Source organism: Amphiura filiformis, chromosome 11, assembly GCF_039555335.1.
Source record: "Amphiura filiformis chromosome 11, Afil_fr2py, whole genome shotgun sequence".
NCBI lineage: Eukaryota > Metazoa > Echinodermata > Ophiuroidea > Amphilepidida > Amphiuridae > Amphiura > Amphiura filiformis.
The window spans coordinates 11,357,531-11,376,961 of NC_092638.1; the positions used below are offsets into that span (position 1 = coordinate 11,357,531).

General features: G+C 35.7%; 1 protein-coding gene across 1 annotated transcript in view; it reads right to left on the reverse strand.

Moving 5' to 3' along the window:
* Positions 1-10,297, reverse strand: part of LOC140164344 (dexamethasone-induced Ras-related protein 1-like) — a 43,710-nt gene extending 33,413 nt beyond the window's left edge. Inside the window, exon 1 of the mRNA XM_072187617.1 lies at positions 9,307-10,297. Within this exon, the coding sequence (XP_072043718.1) occupies positions 9,307-9,598 (292 nt within the window). The 5' untranslated portion in view covers positions 9,599-10,297. The remainder of the gene's footprint in view (positions 1-9,306) is intronic.
* Positions 10,298-19,431: the final 9,134 nt, after the last annotated feature.

A 19,431-nucleotide genomic window follows, 5' to 3' on the forward strand; every position in this document is an offset into this window, starting at 1 on the left:
GCGAACGGCACACATATTACAATCTGCGATTTATGCGTAATTATAGCGCGTGAAAACATTAACGCGAGCGTAATCATTTTACGCTGGGGAAAACGCGCAGTTTGATCGTGGCGCACGTGACCGGTCCATAGTTCATTTCCATGGACCGGTCCATAGTTCATTTTGCGGGCATAGTTAATTCAATGACTGCACTTTCAACCAATCAGATGACAGGAATTTATATATGAGGTATATAATATCTTTTATGCGACCTTTTTAAACGTATAGTAGTTTTCATTGGATTTTGGCAGCCATTTTGAATAAAGCGCCCTCACAGGAAGTTCTCAGGATACACGGTTTTTATTTTTACCTCATAAATTCTTGTTGCTCATGAAAAACTGGTTCAGAAAAACTATGTGAGAATGTTTCCTTTCATGTGTGGTAACATATTTAACCTGGTCTAACTCTTATTTTATGGAAAGATACCTATCTTTATGGCAACACTGTTTGCCTAGTTTATTTATTTATTTGGGTACAGTACTATCTAGTCCAGCCACACTGAAAAATATAACATATAAAAAGCACCACTTTGGGGGTTACAGCTCATTGAATATTGCTATATTTCAGAAAGTCAAAAATTAAGAAAAACACCCCTATTTGAAACAATGGAATATCCCAAGTAGGACAGACTGTTTGTTTAAACAACTGCATTTTTAGAAAGCTTAGATGTTGCCAATTATGTCGTGGAACTCTCAAGGTTTACCTTTTTTTTTCCTTTATATGGTGAATCCTGAAACTTGTTATTTTTTTAGCCTTGTAAAAGTGCCGAAATAGTCTAAAACCTGTCATTTTGATGTTTTGGCCGTTGCTATGGTAACGAAGGTGCAGTGATGAAATAATTTTGATTTTTGTAGACTTCGACCAAAGTTGCATCCTGATATAAAGTAAGAAGAAATTCCATTTTTTGAAGTCTGCCAACTATTTTTGATTTTCTTTGACTGGTACGCAATACTACTCTTAACAGCGTACGGTCCCTCCTCTTTTTCCTTCGATTAAAGCGGATGTTTTGCATTGTTTTGTTTACTTCTTAATTGGCGAGGTAGAGGAGATAAGAAACTTTGTGGAAGTCTTTCACGCCTTTCATATCAAAAGAGTGCATTCCAACTTATTAATTAATAATTCAAACAAAAGTTACACAATTCCATCATCTGTCGATTACTTCAAAGATTTTGTAAATTATCAAACATATTTATATGATACTACATCGTGGTTTATTGCTATGTTTAAAATGATCTATAAATACATAGGCGCCGGAAATAAGTGGTCTCGATGATCAAGTAAACGCCAAATATCACAACCTGAGTTCACCACCTGAAATACCGAAGTGTTCAATCAATATAAACTGATACTACAATATATATAGTTGTTTTTGCTATTGAAGATAATTATTGACAAGTTCAAATAATTTTCGTTCATATGGCTATTTTGAATCTTAATTAAAATATGCACATTATTTATAATCACTCCTACAATGTTGTGATATTATTTGTTTCCAAAACTACAGCTCTTACCTTACAAGGAGTATGAAAAATCCTAGCTAATGAAAAACCACGTAGGTTTGGACTATAAAACTGGACATTTGCACAATCATAGAGCTCTTTAAACATTTAAAAAATATATATTACGTATAAGCTAGTGTCAGTCAGCAGATAAATTAGAATCTCCACCTATATAAATCGGAGTACACGTAAGCTTATTAATTAATTGAGCTGGTACCTCATGACCTTGACTCTTTCGTTGATTTGAGCAATAAGTTACTTGTACTTTCAGTAGCTAAGGCGAGGGCATAGGGCAGAGTTCTTCTCTCGGAAGCGTAATTTTTTCTGCAACCATAACGGGACGCAATACGATAACACATAGAACATACATAAAAGTATGAGGCTAGATGTAACACGAGTTTATTACCATTAGTGTTTCCTCTTAGTTAATAAAATAAAAAGAAATTTACTGGACTTAAAATTCTACAACGGTTTACCTCGGGTTCGAACCCACAATCTATGGATTCATAGTCCAATGCCAACACCACTGTGCTATGAGTCGTTGTGCCAGAAAGATGTTTGTTTATTATATTTATTGATTACTGAGTAAAGTACATACACATAATATACTATATTGTATTAGTACTAATAAACTCGTATAATCACCCTAACCCTAACCCTAACCCTTACCCTAACCCTAAATCCTAACCCTAAATCTAAACCATAACCCTAAACCCTAATCCCTAACCCTAACCCTAAACCTTAATCCTAACCCTAACCCTAATGCCTTTCCTATGGGTTATAATATGATTATAGCATTTGGCATCCCATTATAATTGCAGACAAAAAGTATGCCTCCCGAAAGCGTATTTTCTTTCTGCAGCCATAATAGGCCGCAATGCGATGGAACATAGTATATAAGTATTATGGAGCTACATATAACGCAGGTTTATTACGGTTTATTACCATGATCATTTCATCTTACTTAACCAAATAAAAATATATGTACTAGAATCGTTCTAATCGAGTCGTTCTGCCAGAGAGGCGTTTGTTTATCATACATTGATTACGGAATAAAGTGAATACATACGATATACTATGACCAGTATAATTATACCAATGAATACGTATAATTAACCCTAACCCAATCCCTAACCTAAACCCTAACCCTAAACCCTAACTCTAACTCTAACTCTAATCCTAATCCTAATCCTCAACCTAATCCTAACCATAACCCTAAACCCTAACCCTCGGACAATGCGGTTAGTTTATTGTTTATATATTAGTTATATTGGGGCCATCGTGGTTGCAGGAAGAAATTAAGCCACCAGGACGGATCTACCCTCTCTATCTACCGGACAGAATTATACTGAAATTACCCTCTAAAAATCCTCTTTGTAGCCCTCTCAACGCTTTGATTTTGGGCTAAACCAACAAATTTCAAATAGGGTGAAATAGACCCCTGATTGCGCGATTCGCGAGTAGAGCTACAGTGATATCACAAGGATTTCTTGTTATTCTTCCGGTCCTTTCAACTGTCCTATATCCGGTCCTTACGACTGTCCTATAATATGCCACTACAACGCAAGTGCATAATTGTATTGAAACCGAAAATTAACACATAATGCTTCATTGTACTAGGTTGTTGTTTTTTTGTTTGTTTGTTTTGTTTGTTAGTTTTATTTGTTTTGTTTATTTTTGTTGTTGTTTTTTCCTTGACGCAGCTATTGTAGCCACTGACCTTTATAACTGAAAATTAGGTTAAGTATATTTCAAGAAAAGTGGAGTGGCTGTATCCTATATTTAATAAATCCTGGTAGATGTGACCAGTGAATGATCAAAATTCAATAGATGCATTAGCTGCATTTGTATTGCTTAAAATATTTTTAAAAAATCCACCACATGAGATTCACCTGGAGGTTGTTGCTACTGCATCAATTTTGTGTGAGGGGAAAATATGTTGGCACACATGTTTATTGAAGATTGCATAGCATGTGATGCATAGTAGCATCGGAAACCGGTTGCTGAAACGATGTATCATAACCGTCTTCATTTAATGTTAATTAACCATTTACCTAAAACCGAAATGGTTTTTGAATTACTGTCAGTTTGAGGTAATCCCTTGCGAAATAATACAGTTAAGTGTATGTACATAATAACCACCAATCGTTAATTCAGTGCGTACGCTACTCTTGAGGTTCGAATTTTCATGTATTATATATGGTATTGAACGTCGAGCCATTAGTAGAAAGCCCGTTCAAATTAATTGCTTTGCCTTTGCCACTCCGGTTGTTTGATCAAGCTAAGACACTGTATAATTATTTAATGTGTTGGGAATTGAAATATACATATGGTGGTGTGCGCAACACAATTATGAGGATCAATGCTTTCTGTCAAGCAAACCATATATATATATTGTGCTTTGTACTGTTAATCAAATAAAAGCAGGTCCCCTTTTACTGATCGGTACCTAGACTCGATTTATCTTCAATTGCAAACCGTGAGTCAGTTTGTGTTATTTAAAATACCCTGGATGTTTTCAGCAACAGTTGAAATAATATTTGAATTGTTTTCGTACGTGCCCATCAATGATAACAGGTGTTTACAGCGTCAAGGTATAAGCTAAGATGTTTAAATGCGAGCAGCTTATTTCAATAACTCTTTTAAAGCCTTTGTATAAGCAAGTCGCCTGAGTATAATTAACCGAGTCTAGTCACTCAAGTGTTTTAATAATTTCAACGAGTTTGATGACATTCAGGAATTGCGCGTATGATCAGATTGTGATAGCTCTAATTGCAGAATCTTAAAGGCTCGTGCAACACATTAGCAAGGCTTTAACCTCGTCTAAGAGCAGAATATCCGAGATAAGCGACCATCTGACTTGAACTAATTACTTCATGTGGTAATATCCTTAGCTAACAGCTATCAGAGGTTTATTTGAGAAACCTTTGACCTACTTACCAACAGATCGAGATGATATCAACAATTGATCAAGTACCGGGGAAGGGGGCACTTTTCAATGACCAGCGGGTATTCCCGTACAAAGGATAATTTTCAAAATCTTTCCATAGTTCGTAGGTTTGACACTGAGGAAGCATCTAGTAATGCCATGCGGGCACTTGTGTTATCCATGCAAGATAGACTATATGACAACGCCCTTCTGTCTGGATGTTGAAGAATCTTTTTATTGTAGTTGTATAATCAGGGATTTGTGTCTCAAATAACTGGCTTTGTGTGAAGAGAAAATTAATAATTTACTTGCTTACATCTTGAGCGATGTATTTTCAAATCAATGCGTATACGTCTTCCGGTTACTTTTGAAAATACATGTTCAAGGATGGTAAGCCTTCACTGCTGTACATGATACCATATGATAATAGTTCAGTCCCTCTTCGGTTTGACTCCAGGAGTTTTCCTGGCTAATACTTCCAGTGTTGTAACAGTGCCTCATTTCAAATATTGAGTTTTAGTTTTGGTTTTGGTTTTGGTCACGTGGTTTCCTATTGTCCTGCCTAACCACCTGAATCACAAGATATCGAACTCATTGTTTCTACCTTTTGTTTAAAACTAAACATTTGTGACAGGTAGTTTCGGTTTTGGTTTCAGTTTCTTATAAGTAGTGTGACGAATAAAATTACACGATTTTCGAGTTACCTGATCTAAGTATACAAAAGAAATGTTTAAATTTCGCAGTGCAATATTCACGAGCAGAGAAGTCGAACAAAGCAGTCTACATTTGAAAACATTGATTTAGTTTGAAAGCATTGACTTGAGACTACGAAATAGCCTAAGCTGATTTCACTGTGAAAATATATAGACCATCGAAATATTTCCACAGACATTACAATATACACTTGACAGATTATGACTTCAGTGATATAAACACTATTATACACAACTCTATTTATGTGCATGTCGCATGACGGAAGATCAATATCATAGAAAGCTGGTTTAAACTGACTTTTATTCAATTTATTTATTTGGGAAGAGAGAGAGAGAGACAAGAGATCGACAGGGAAAGAGGGTGTGTGTGTGTGTGTGAGGGGGGAGGGGGTAAGGGTAAGGGAGAAAGAGAAACAGAGGGGAGAGAGCATTGGAAGTGGGAAGGGAAGGAGGGGAGAGGGGAGCTCAAGAGTGGAGTGGAATAACAGGGAAGAGTCTATATCGAGTGTGGGGAAGGGGGAGGGAGGAGGTTATATATAGGTGGCGGAGGGAACATAGGTAAGAGGTATGGGTTGTGCTTTCCGGGGAATAATCTAATTCATAATCAAATCATCTACATCATCATGCATCGTTTATATTTCAGACAAATAAACAAAACACCCCCCCCCACCCACCCCTCAATATATGCACATGATTTCTACATGTAGCCCCAGGCCTCGTATATACCCATCCTTTATGTCTCAACGATGTCTATGCATAACTTATCAAAAATCGCCCGCGTTGATAGATATCGATAATGAAAATGTTAGCACAATAGGCTATTATATACGTATGGTTATAGGCCATTATACTTTTGATTATATATACCCTCTTGTGTCCTCCCAGCACAATAGTGTTATGATTGCATACCAGTTCATCTCCACATTTAATCCCTTGATTTTTGGTTTCTGAACAATAGAGAAACCAAAACTATATATTTGAAATGAGGGAATGTAACATCCTCCCACCATGAATTGCAATAGTAGTTTGTAATAAACAACATAATCTGCAGCAGTGTCCTGTAGACATTGTCACGTGGCATAGTGCTTAATCTCTATGTACGTGATTAGCCTGGCCTGGCCTGGCCTGGCTTGGCTAAGCCTGGTCTGGTAAGTTCTTTGTATACATCCCTACGCGAGCCGTATTTCGCATCATCGAGGGATTATGTTAACCGCAGGTTGGTCATCGTCCACCTCAATGTGTAATGGAAACAGTGTTCGTACAATGATATTGGTAATGTAACTGCAATGCCTGCTTTAGGTAATGTTCTTTTTGTTGAAATATTCAGTTTAGCAAATGTCAAAAAGACCATTTGTAGGTTTTTGTATTAACACACGAAGGTTACGTAGGGGGGGGGTGACTAATGTAGTGTGATAATGGCTGATATTAATTTGTTTGGTGCTTCCAGTTAACACAACAGCAATACACGTGTTCAGCAATATTTAAAATAAAAACGTGTGTACGAGCGTCTTCCCTTCATAAAGTGAATATCAAGTACGACGTTACCCTAAAGAGTGAGTCTGTAAATGGTGCACAGACGGCAATACCCCAGCAAATCATTGTATTATTTATGCTCCTATTGAATTGAATGAAAGATGTGGCGAATAGAACACCTGTTGTCTGTTATCACGACAATCTATAATGTAACATTTCTACAAGATAAAGCAGAGTGATTCGCTAATATAAAGAATGTTCTCATCTGTCGCGGTATCCAGTCTTCGACGCATTCCTGATGTTTGCCTATTTGATGTGTCTAAACGTCATGTTCTTGTGAGTTAAGATTAAACCATTCAAAATCTAGCTGTACTGAAGAAGGTAGTCAAAATTACTCCACATTAATAAACCATTGCAATGTACCATAAAACCAGAGATTATGTCAGCATGATGTTCCATATAACTTACATTCCAGAACAGATATGATGTATGAATAATTGATTAAGCTGTTGACAGGAAAAGAAGGTTATATCACTTCTGTGTTTCAAATAGCGCTATAATATATCACGTGTCAGCATGCTTAAACGTCTTAATATCTATGAAAAACTTGGCTTTATAATGTTAGTTGGCATTAGTGAGCAGTGTTTGTTTTCTTCTTGGTATTGTTCATTTTGAAATATTTAACAATATGTTTGGCAAGTATATATTTTGTCAACAATAAATAATATCATGTTAGCATGTTTGGACAACTTTATAAACCATACATTTAAATATGTTTTTGGTAAGACCTTTTGTGTTTGCTAGGTATCTTGGAATGGCCCGTGAGTAGTGAATGTTGTCAATGGAGTTATCACCTATATATACTAGTATTGTTCACAATTTGTAATATCTCGGCTCTTTCAGGTCAACAGTTAGACAATATCAAAAGAGATTTTAAAAATTTAAATGATAACCCGGGTCATTTTCGTGATAATACAATGTGAAAGACGTAAGAATGCATCAGCGTCGCCAGAAGTATATGTTTATATGTTTGAATGAAATTTGATTTATTCAATTCTATTTCAATTCAATTTATATTTATATTAACTAAAATGATACGAATGTGTAAAATTTTAAAATCGTTATAACACTGTAATAGTGTATAAGTAGACTAGTCTTCGTCCAGAGTTTCTTCAGACAGCCACCTATTTGTAATGATTATCTTGAACGATGCAGCCTCTCGTACTCAAGAATCCAGTATGACAAGTATCAAATATTACTATATATTTGTCGTTGAGGCTTTTAGCCAGCTGGATTAACACAAAGTATCACTCGACAGGCCTTTGGGGTCTTTTGCACATATTGCACTGTCAACTACATTTTGATATGAAGCAAATTATTTGCAAATATCTTATCTATCTGACTATTCAAGAGTATTAGGTATTCAACTGAGAGGTAATATATTAAACATTAATACCCTGAGTTCCGCGTGTTTGATGTGAAGGATTGGAAATAGACATACGTACTGATACTTGATAATTCGTACAGTGTTTAGAAAGAGGCTCTGGGTTTTTCTTAACACATCAGTCAGGATATTCTTAAATTGTTTCCAGAAAATGTTGTTCACTGCTGCACTAATCGCCATTTGAATTAAGATTCCAAACAAATTTTAACAAGTTAAATTTGTGATGTATAGTCAGGATGTTGTTTGCATTAAAGCGCTATATACGAGGTTATTATTACCGGTAAACGATTTTAACGTAGTACGGAGATCGATCGATTCTAATTGGATTTCTGGTTAGGCGCGTTTTGTTTTACCATAATTTCCCTGTCTTCCTGTCTTTTTTGCATGTTCATGTGATTATTCTTTGTATCAGTTTCCGTGTTATCTTATATAATATACAACACGTTACCCTGACATGGTAATTGTATTTTATTTAGTATTGACGCTACAGTTCTGTTCCGGCAACGACCTGCTATTCAATATAGGTTTTCGTTTTTCCTATTTACAATTATTCAGACTTCTGTCTTCTTTCTTTACCTTTCTCCTACTATACATTATTTGGCCATCCTTTACTGTAGTTTTATCAAAGTATACTTGAAAGTATGCTGTTGTATAACGTATTTTCTCTGTGTTCTATATAACAAGGGATATTTCGTTTGTTCTCTTTTATATCTTAACTTATAAAATTATAATTTGTTCCATCAACCTCACTATTGATATAAAATTGGATGGTTTGAACCAAATGCACACATTTATTGGTCGAGCTATGAGTTTTAAAATATTGGACGAGACGTAGTCGAGTCCAAGATTTTAAAACTCATAGCAAGACCAATAAATTTTTGCATTGGGTGAAAAAAAACATCCAATTTTAGATGTTTTCAATGTTTTCAGACTTCAAATTTAAATTTTTGTTTGTCGTGACTTTTTTTTGGGGGGGAGTCAAAATAGACTGATCTTACATGCCTAGAGCAAAAAAAAAAAAAGAAAACATTTTTCGGCCTGTTTACGGACCTTTTTGGCCCTACTTCTAGAAACCATAAATACACTAATAAAACTGTACACAGAGGCCTCTGGAGTACAAAATGAGACCCATCACCAACATTACTTTTAGAAACAGGATTAAATTATACAATGTCAGAGGGGCATGGTATACCATGAAGGGCTACTTACCTGTTAATATTGATAGTCTGTTCATTGCTGGAAACGGGTTATTCCCAGATGTATCCAATATATCCAGACGATATATCTCACCCTTAATTTTATATATTTTCCTATGAAAATCCTCAATAGTTGGTGTATATTGCTCCACAAATTGTCCTGTTAAGAATCTTTTTACTATGGCTGTTTTACCCGTTTTGGACGAGCCTAAGACCACCAAACGATAGCAATTTTTGGCAGGAGTGTTAAGTTCTGACTCAAGAACCGATGCACTTAGAGATTCTGACATCCTGTTATGTTCCATTGCTAGAATACAACATAAAGAATCGTAAGTGGTGGTATTTTATTTCCTAAGAAGATACTGCCAAAATAAGTAGTGAATTGGAAAATCCAATAAAACCAATTTGACATAAAGAAATGTCGAAGCAAATCACGTGTATAACAGATCAAGATGTCTTTCCATCTTCTGTTTCAACTATAACAAAGTTTACGAAGAAAACTATTTCCAGATGCACATTTAAAATCAAATACATTATTTGTGTTTCCAGTTGTTTGGTGCAATTGTAATTTCCAACTTCATGTCAACATTTTCAGGATTTGAGATGATGATAGTTTGAATGATATTTATCCATCCTGTAATATCTGCTATATAAATTTCCAATACAAGTTAAGATGCGATCATTGTTGTGACTCAAAAATACCAATAATCATCCAATATTCCCTATTTGGCTCACCAATGCACTAAACACTTGCCGATGAAACAGTTTTCACGCGGTAAATTCCTCACACATGAGAGTGGCAGGGTATTCCCCCATATAGCACAGGTGTTTCCAATCAGACATCCAGTGTATAAATACCAAACCTTTGCATGCCTCCTGTTAGCGAGCCCCAACACACTCACGTGAGCATGCTTATGCATTGGTTATTAACTCCCAGTACAGCGTGATGTGTATTGGTATATACCGGTACATGACTAGTGAGCAGAGTGACATCCAGGCGGCAAGTAAGGAGACTGTCAGACAACTAATGCAATCGGTTTGATAACCAATGATATGTGTGGAGGGTGTAGTGACATGAACTGTGTTGATTGGTTGTCTTATTAACTGTTCATTTGCTCTGTGCTTCTGTGCAGCTGTAAATGTGATATACAATGTAGGGGCTTTTCTTTTCATTGTCTTATTGCGTGTGAAACAAACTGTGCTTGTCAGCCGCTCGTGTTACTCTTTGTGGAATTCATTCTCCCTTTGCATCACAATTAAACGAGACAGGCTTGAAATTGAAAGCTTTGCTGCTATTGCAATATGCGCTGAGGCGAAGTCTGGGTTGGATTTGCTAGGGCATCTGTCTGGTAAGTTAACCATGGAATGCGCTAAAGTAAGAGGCCAATACGCACCCTGTGGGCACAACATGTCGCGTCTAAACCGGAAACATTACATACATAATATGAAAGTACCAAAATAGCATTTCGACCATTCTATTGCTTTAGGATACTTTTTTTTCATACCTTTCAGACTGGAACATTGCCATTTTTCTTTGGCACTATGTATGTGTCAGAAAGAGTAATGAAATGTTTGAGAGTACAAAACGTAATGTCCGTTTTTATCTCTTATGGACCTTCAAGAACAGGTAAAACAACCTTGTAGTACATATTGCGAGACATTTATACGGGAATCGGTGCATTATTGTCACTGCTATGGTTTCTTCTGCTATTGTACTGCAATAAAGTCATGTTCTATTGAAGGCATATGGGCGCTTTAAGTTTATCATTGGTCATGATTAATGAAAATAAAAACAATTCCTTTCAAGAGATTGTCATTTGCCTTTAATATCTGTGAGAATATGATGAATATGATTCATTGTAGCCGGTTCTTTCTTAGTGGAGGTCCAGAGGAGGAAATTTAAACAACGTTACAGTCGTGATACCTTGAGAATCCCATCCATCTTACAAAATATAAACATTTAAATACTATTAAACTTCTTAAAAAAATAAAAACGTATTTTCAAACTGATTGCCAGTGTCCTGCCATCAGTATGTGTGAAATAATAATAGATGTAGTACTTTTTTAATTAGGCGTTGTGTAGAGTCTTTATCAATATAGATTCAGGAAAAGGGTAAAAACATTACTTCTGTGTTGCCGCCAGCATTTCGTACTTTTCAGTTGAAGACATTATATGTTGGTCTTCTGTATTGATCCTTCCAAAATTTCCTTCCTACTTTACGTTCGAAATTTATTTGTGCCATATATCATAGGTTGTCAACGCATAGTAATGTCTCCTTAAATACACTATAGCTCGAGGATAAAATGTGTCAAACAAGACATACATAAGAATACTTGTCTTGTTGCTTTCATTTTGCTTTTGTTTTTACTATAAGGTTGTCCCTAAACCGTTGCTGTGTGTAGCTTATTTAGTATAGTTTCACGTTGTCATTTACATTGTCATTCTGAACCCGTCTATCAGTGTAGTCATGTAATCACAGAATTCATCTTCACTACAGCCGTTTTTCACACTTAAGATTTTCACGGTCAGGGGGAAAAGCTTTTATAGAGTGGGTTGCTTTGACAATTATATTGGTAGCAACAGAGGGCGTTTGACAACGTTTTTGCCAATAGTCATGATAACTTCTATAGATCATACTGTCGTCCTTAAGAGCAGTGTAATGTCTTTGCAGTATATCAAACATGTGACACACTTGCACACACCACACATCCCCACACCCTATCATACTGCAGTTACTGTCCGTTTTCCTATACACAATACACAGTGCTCTTTCCCATTGACGAGTGACCTCTACAAATAGCCCTACGTTAACAGTATGGGGATATGACTAGTTAACGTCGCTGTGTGAAAAATAACCGGCCAATATTAAAAGTACTCTTCTAAAGTTCTAGAAAATATAGTTTTTTAACATGTCCTAAATTTTTAGCTAATTTAGATGTTTGGAAATATTCGTACTTTGGTGTTTTAGTTAATGTTATAGGTAATAGTACATTGCCTAGTTAACGTCGCTGTGTGAAAAATAACCGGCCAATATTAAAAGTACTCTTCTAAAATTCTAGACAATATAGTTTTGTAACATGTCCTAAATTTTTAGCTAATTTAGGTGTTTGGAGAGGGTCGTACTTTTGTGTTTTAGGAAGGACATGTAAACGACAGATAACACCAAAAATATGAAGAAATTATTTCCAAACCGTGTTAAGTCAAAAATCATAATGTTGCTCATTTTCAAGAATGCTGGTTTACAAAAAGCACGCCATTGTCTGATTTCGTGAACAAAGCCACACATAACATTGTTTCCTTTCGTTTCCTTTATAATCGGTTACCCAACTGAAGCTATGAATACCAGCTTTATTGCGATATCGCACATGAAAACAGTTACTTGTGCACAACCAGAGAAGATCCGATTTAATCAGTTGAGCTGTTTCAATGAGTGTTATCTTGGTTTAATAGCTTTTAATGGGGTTAAGTCCTGCAAAGGTCGAGATGAATTCTACTGTAGACATGACTGCATCATGTTCAATGTGGCAAAAATATTGCACATCAGCCAGCAGCACTGCACCACCCCTTAAACCTTAAACACAGTTTGTTATATAAAACCGTGTTAAAACGAGGGCAAAGGCTGGTCTCACGACTGCGCCTACGCAGTTAGCAGCCTGGACAACCGATTCTTTTGTTCTGCAAGATCACTCAGTCATTTAATGAGGCAATACAAACGATCGAATTTGGTGTTGAAATGAGCTAAATTTTGAGTTACAACTTTTCAATGTAAAATTTATTTTCTCGGCCAAATAAAAAGCAATCATTTTCATTTTTTCAGTAAATGTCAGGTCAAATTGTAGTGCTTGATACTGTATTTTTTTCAAATCCTAGTGTTAAACTTAGGCGTGAAATTCAGTCATTTCGTGTAAGATTTTCGATTTTGATAGGCTTAAACTCTGCCCGCGAGCCTTTTTTTTTATCAACCTTTTAGCTTTTCAAAGTAATATAGTTCGCTAATGAAGGATTTTTCCCAACTTTCTAACGCACATCACCGTGAGCGATATATCATAGTTTTGTCAGAATTTCCGTTTTGATTTCATCATTTTTATTCCCGCCTGAAAAATTTCAAAATCAACGTGTGAAATCTAAAGCTAATACTAGCATTGTGGATCGATATCCCTGGGTTTAATAGGAATACCGGCATGGGTACAGTGTTGCCAGAACTTCAATATAGCAACGAAATTCCCAGACCTAATAGCGCTCCTACTGATCACAGCCGCGTAGCTGGGATTTTTTCCAAGGGGGGGGGTAAGCCTGTATGGGGCGGTGGCCCAAATCCACCAAATTTCCCTGCACTTGGGGGGGAGGGGCGGGGCCCAAATAGACCATTTTTGCCAGGCTTATTGAATATAATCGTATGGTATTGCATATCGTATGGATTCTCCATCTCTCTTCCCCTCTTCTCCTTCTGTCAGGTTTTTGTTTTTTAACAAAAACCTGTTCAAGCAATTATTTAAAATTGCTTACCTAAAAACAGAATAACTTGGATGTTAATACTTGACGTAGTGTTTCAGTTGTCACGAAGGTGACTGGGTATGGTGCCTTTTGTTTGTGTTTGTTTGAAACTGCTTTTGAAACCCACCGAAAGTCATAGGCCCTAATGAAGCAGCCAAAACAATACCAGGTTATTAAATAACCTTAAGGAAAAAAAAAACATTTGTGGCAACAATAAGCCTTGCATTGGAAGTCATGGTTAAAGTGTGTTGAGTACCACCCCAAAGTTTCCCTACATACACCCCCACTACCCACCTCACACACCTCTGCACCCACCCCACCCCATCGGCCTACATGCACATGATATTACATAATAATATATAGCATAGCTATACATTTAGGTATACGCCTACATGTCAAATTTAAAACAAACCCGAACACAAGTCTGAAGGGTGGTCATGAAAATGGCAACCCGCGATGGGGGGTAGGTCATACAAAATTCACCTGGAGATAGGAGGGACAGAAGATTATAATATATAGACCCACACGATGTGCGTTACAGAGGTGGGAAATATCTTTCTTTAGCAAACTATATTAGTTTGAGACGCTAATAAACCAATTCCGTATAATAACACGCTAATTTTTCTAGGTTTGGACCGTGGATTTTCCCGTGGACCTCAAGCGTGCGTCTCTTTTAAGAGAAAATACGGACTAACCTAGGTAAACAAACAAACAGACAGACAAAATGGTTTTCATAATCATGGAATCCATATAAATTGAAATTGCAGGCTATCACGGGAGCAAATTTTAAAATTCACCTCATTTACCCGAAAACCCAATTGGGGATTTGGGCTACTAAATCGCTGGTCGGGCAATATGCTTTTCAATGGAAAATTGCCCTGGATGACAACAATGAAAATATCGACTATTTCTGCTGGTTGCTCACGAGATAAAAGTACTAAGTTTGACATTTTCGGAGCATGAAGGAAAAAGAGTAAAATAAAACGCAAATTCTGACAAAACTATAATATATAGACCCACACGATGTGCGTTACAGAGGTGGGAAATATCTTTCTTTAGCAAACTATATTAGTTTGAGACGCTAAAAAACAATTCCGTAAAAAGCTCGCAGGCGAACTCAAGGCCTATAAAAATCAAAAATATCACACTAAAAGACACAATTTGATGCTTAATTTTAACACCAGGATTTTAAAAAAAAATATATCCAAGCACTAAGTTTTTAACTGACATTACAAAAAAAAAAAAAAATATTGCTTTATATTAGACCGAGAAAATTAATTTCATAGCAAAAAGGTGTATCTCTGAATTGTGCTGATTTTAACATGTATCGATCGACTTTTAGCGCGACTAAGCATTTATAAAGAATCGGTTGTCCAGGCTGCTAACTGAAACGGACCTTGAAGTTCTAGAGTTCCTATCGTAGCTAATAATTAGGATAGATATTTTCTTCACCTTTTTCATATTTGGTCCTATTTCTGAAGTAGTAATTTGTATTTGGTCTATTTCTGAAGTTGTAATTTGTATTTGGTCTATTTCTGAAGTTGTACTTTGTATTTAAAATGTTGTTGTTGTTTTCTTGCTACTATCGATATTAGTTTTTTTTTAATGAGAAAGTATAATATATTCCTTTATATGCTAATTTTTATTGTCTGAATCAATATATTATTGAAAAATAACACTTTGATGTTTTGCAAAAGTTCATTCTACAAATCATATACTTTGAAAACGTGCTTAATTTATTGTTGTTAATGTGTTATGTACATTTTACAAAAGTGTTGTTGTTTCAGCCCTCTTTACAACATAACTCAAGAACCACAGGACATATAAAAGCATTTCTGTGATATTTGAATTCTTCTACACGCTCGCAAGGAAATGAGCAATGCAATTTTTGCTGAAGCTCACTACCATTCGCAAGTTGTTGTGAACTACCAAATCGCAACACTTTAAAATAGTGTATTATTAATACAACTTATAAGTGCATGTATAGCTTTGTGTGAAATGTCCACCATTAAGTGCAATTGTACTCATTTTTTAAATGTCATTTCTTTGGATGGATGACGGTTACTGCATGTATACAATTATGGGCTCGTTTCTTCATTTAACTTGCCAAAGGTGGTTGTGATCACACAAAGATCAATTTGATCCTCTGATAACTTCACTTAAATAGCTTCACGGAAGTTGACGACCTTTATATACCATCTGATTGTTAACATTATTTCTTTCGAAATGTGGAAATTTATTGCTACATTGTGTCTGCATTAATCCAATTAAATGAGCCTATGTCGTCTATGTTCGCATCAATTCATTCTCTTCACACGTCATTAGAGACAAGGTCACTAGATGTGTAACAGTCTTTGAATTTAAAGTACAAGGCTCTAACTTGCTGAGTTGGCTCATAATATTGTCATCTATTGAATTACTTATGGCGGCAGGTCTACATATTCTAGTTTTACACTTAATTTGTGCATGTACTGATGTCCCGTATGGTTACTTTAGCAATCCTCAACCCTACTTACCAAATTGAGCAAATTAAACATTCAGCGAATTCAACTATTCAACATTGTATGTTTTAGGTAGTGTTAACATAGATTAAGATGAATTAGTATGCGGAACGAGGGTGTTAAGGGGGTACTACACCCCTGGCCAATTTTGCGCCTATTTTCGCATTTTTCTGAAAAATTATAGCGCATTGGTGGCAAGTAAGATATGTATATTATAGGGGCAATGACTACAACTACTGCACTGAAAATTCAGCAACTCAAGTCAAGTAGTTATTGATTTATTGATCAAATATTGGTTTTCCCTCATTTTTGACTCCACAACTGTTGTCTGTGCTGAAATAAAATTTCCAGTGCAATAGTTGTAGTCCTTGCCCCTATAATATACATATCTTACTTGCCACCAATGCGCTATAATTTTTCAGAAAAATGCGAAAATAGGCGCAAATTTGGCCAGGGGTGTAGTACCCCCTTAAGAAGAGTATAAATTATTGATATACATACGTATTAAAGGCATCAACATTTATATAGTATTATGCATGCGTATTAAACCCATCATACTACATGTATTGAAACATATTTGAAATGTCAAAGAACTCTAAGCATAATTTGCCGTTTGACCTTGAATGTATATGAACCAATGCGCTGCAGAAAGAATATGGGCAAGATTTTGAAATGTGTGTATCACGTGTGAAAAAGAATTGATCAAGTGAGTAGCAAACTCGAATGGACAAATACGGATGGATAAAATGCTGTTGGAGAGGAGAGATCAATAATTAATATTTGTCGCTTGTTTTCAATTTATTATATGAGCCTTTATTCCGTGTGTCTAACTGTCCATTGTCTCCTTCCGCGCATTATCCAACAGCTTGAGTAGCAGCGAACAATTATATATGCCCATAAGATTTTTTCTCTCATTACATACAACATTCTGCTTATTGGCCTTGCTTGGCTAGTGTCAACAATCATTGTACTTTACATATTAAAGCAACAAAAAAGGACATTCAAGTATTTGATTAGAAACTATTGACGTGTCAGCGATGTAACAAAAAGACAGATGAAAGGTATGCTCCTAAGAGCAAGGTGAAGACAAACAATGGACAGCAGTTGTATGTTCCCTGCTAACAATTTTACATAGTTATATAACGTCGTATATAAAAGTTATCTACGTTGTAAATACGTATATTTGTGAACTCGTATTCGTGTTGTGACAACGTTATTTCGGACGCTGATTTTCGAACGTTGACATGACGTCATTAAGACGTTGTTTTGACGTCAAGTTGTGAACGTATTATTCAAACGTCTTATTAAGTTCGGTCGAACGGTGTAACAACGTATGAATTACAGAAAGTTTCAGTTTCAGTTTCAGTTTATTTCACCTTTAAAAAATTATTACAGAGTAAAGCAAAATCATATGGTAGGAAACCAAACAGAGCAGAGCTCGACAATTTTTGGCCACCCTTTACAATATTAAGTTAAACATTCAGGACGAAACACAATCAAAGGCGTATGAGGACATAATTATGTGTAGACAAAGACCGGACAGGACACGTGAGACAGACAATGTTGGCTATGGTTTAAGATTACCTATTATACATAATAGTAATAATAATTTTAAAATTACATGATGAAACATTACACAAACTAACGAGATTATTTATAACGAGATAATAACTCAGATTTGTACTTATTTTTGAAGCTTGTCAGAGTAAGTGAATTTTTGGTATTTAAACTAATATTGTTCCAGAAAGTTATCTTCGTATATGTTTAAGACGCAAATACCACGTCATTACCGAATTTTTCAAAAAGGCTTTTTAAAATCATGTCCAGGTACGTTTAAGTAACGTTGTAAATACGTCACTGGGTGACGTTACACTATTACAACTTAAGAATAACGTCAGGGACGTCGTGGAAACGTAGTGCGAGCTGGCAGGGTGGAGACAAAAGATATCGGACACTGATTAAGACAACTAAGCAAGGAATCGTAACTAAGATTCCATGATTTAGTTTTCAGGAGCTCAACTGACATGGAATGCAAACGCAAAAGTATGATTTTATGCCATTATAAAGTTGAGTATAATAATGCATTAACAGGAAAGTATACAGAGATGGACCCTAATATGATACGCAATGTTTGCCATGCTTACTACTATAAATTAAGTGGTTAATAATTAGTTTATGTCATTAGACAGGCAACAATATACACTATACGTAATGGTGTAGACAAACCTTTTAGTAAAAAGCAAAACATATAGCATAGGTTTTCCTTAATATCTGCTGGTAGTTTAAGTTGCGAACATGTTTTTTTATATTTAAAACAAATATTATTTGAATTTCTTTCAATGGTAGAACACACTTTAAAATGTTACATTCTTTACGTATACTCTCCAAGATGGTACCTAACATATTTTGACATCATGCTCTGTGCTAGCCATCCATGCCCAAAGATGTTTAAAGTCTGTCACCTCGTCTAGCTGTTGTGCCATTATTTGTATTGATGATGTTAACTGCTGGTTTTGGTTAAAAGACATGAACTTTGCCGGCATTCATTTCTAGGCCGAATCTTCCAACTGATGTTTTACAGTAGTAGTTCCTGAACTTGATTCATTTCGTCAGATAAGAGGGCGATGTCATTACCAAAGACGAGATCCGTTAACACTTCTGACCAAATGCGGCTGCTCTTTCTCCTTTCTAGATCGTCGGCAGAGTGTTACACTATCGTAAGTGCAGTTTGGACAGTTTTACAGGAGGAACATATTTGTGTTTTGCGTAGACGTTTGTTTCCAAGTAGCCATAAAATGACATGGGAATGTAAAGCAATTTGATTTTAATAATATAAACTATATAAATGGTGTTAAAGTTAATAAATAGATGAATTATTCACTGATTTAGATGTCGTAAGTGCCACATACGATAGTGTTGCACTCAAATAGAAATGAGTGTAGAGTGCAACACTTTCGTATATGCCACATACGATAGTGTAGCATTGACTGCTAAATTAGGATATGCGTAATATCGGCTCAAATTTCCAATATCTGTCATTTTATGTTACTTAACAACTGTTTATTTATTTCGGCACGTAATATTATTTTACAATTTGCCCTAATGTTATCTCTCAAAATGTATTACTGAATCTAAGAATAAA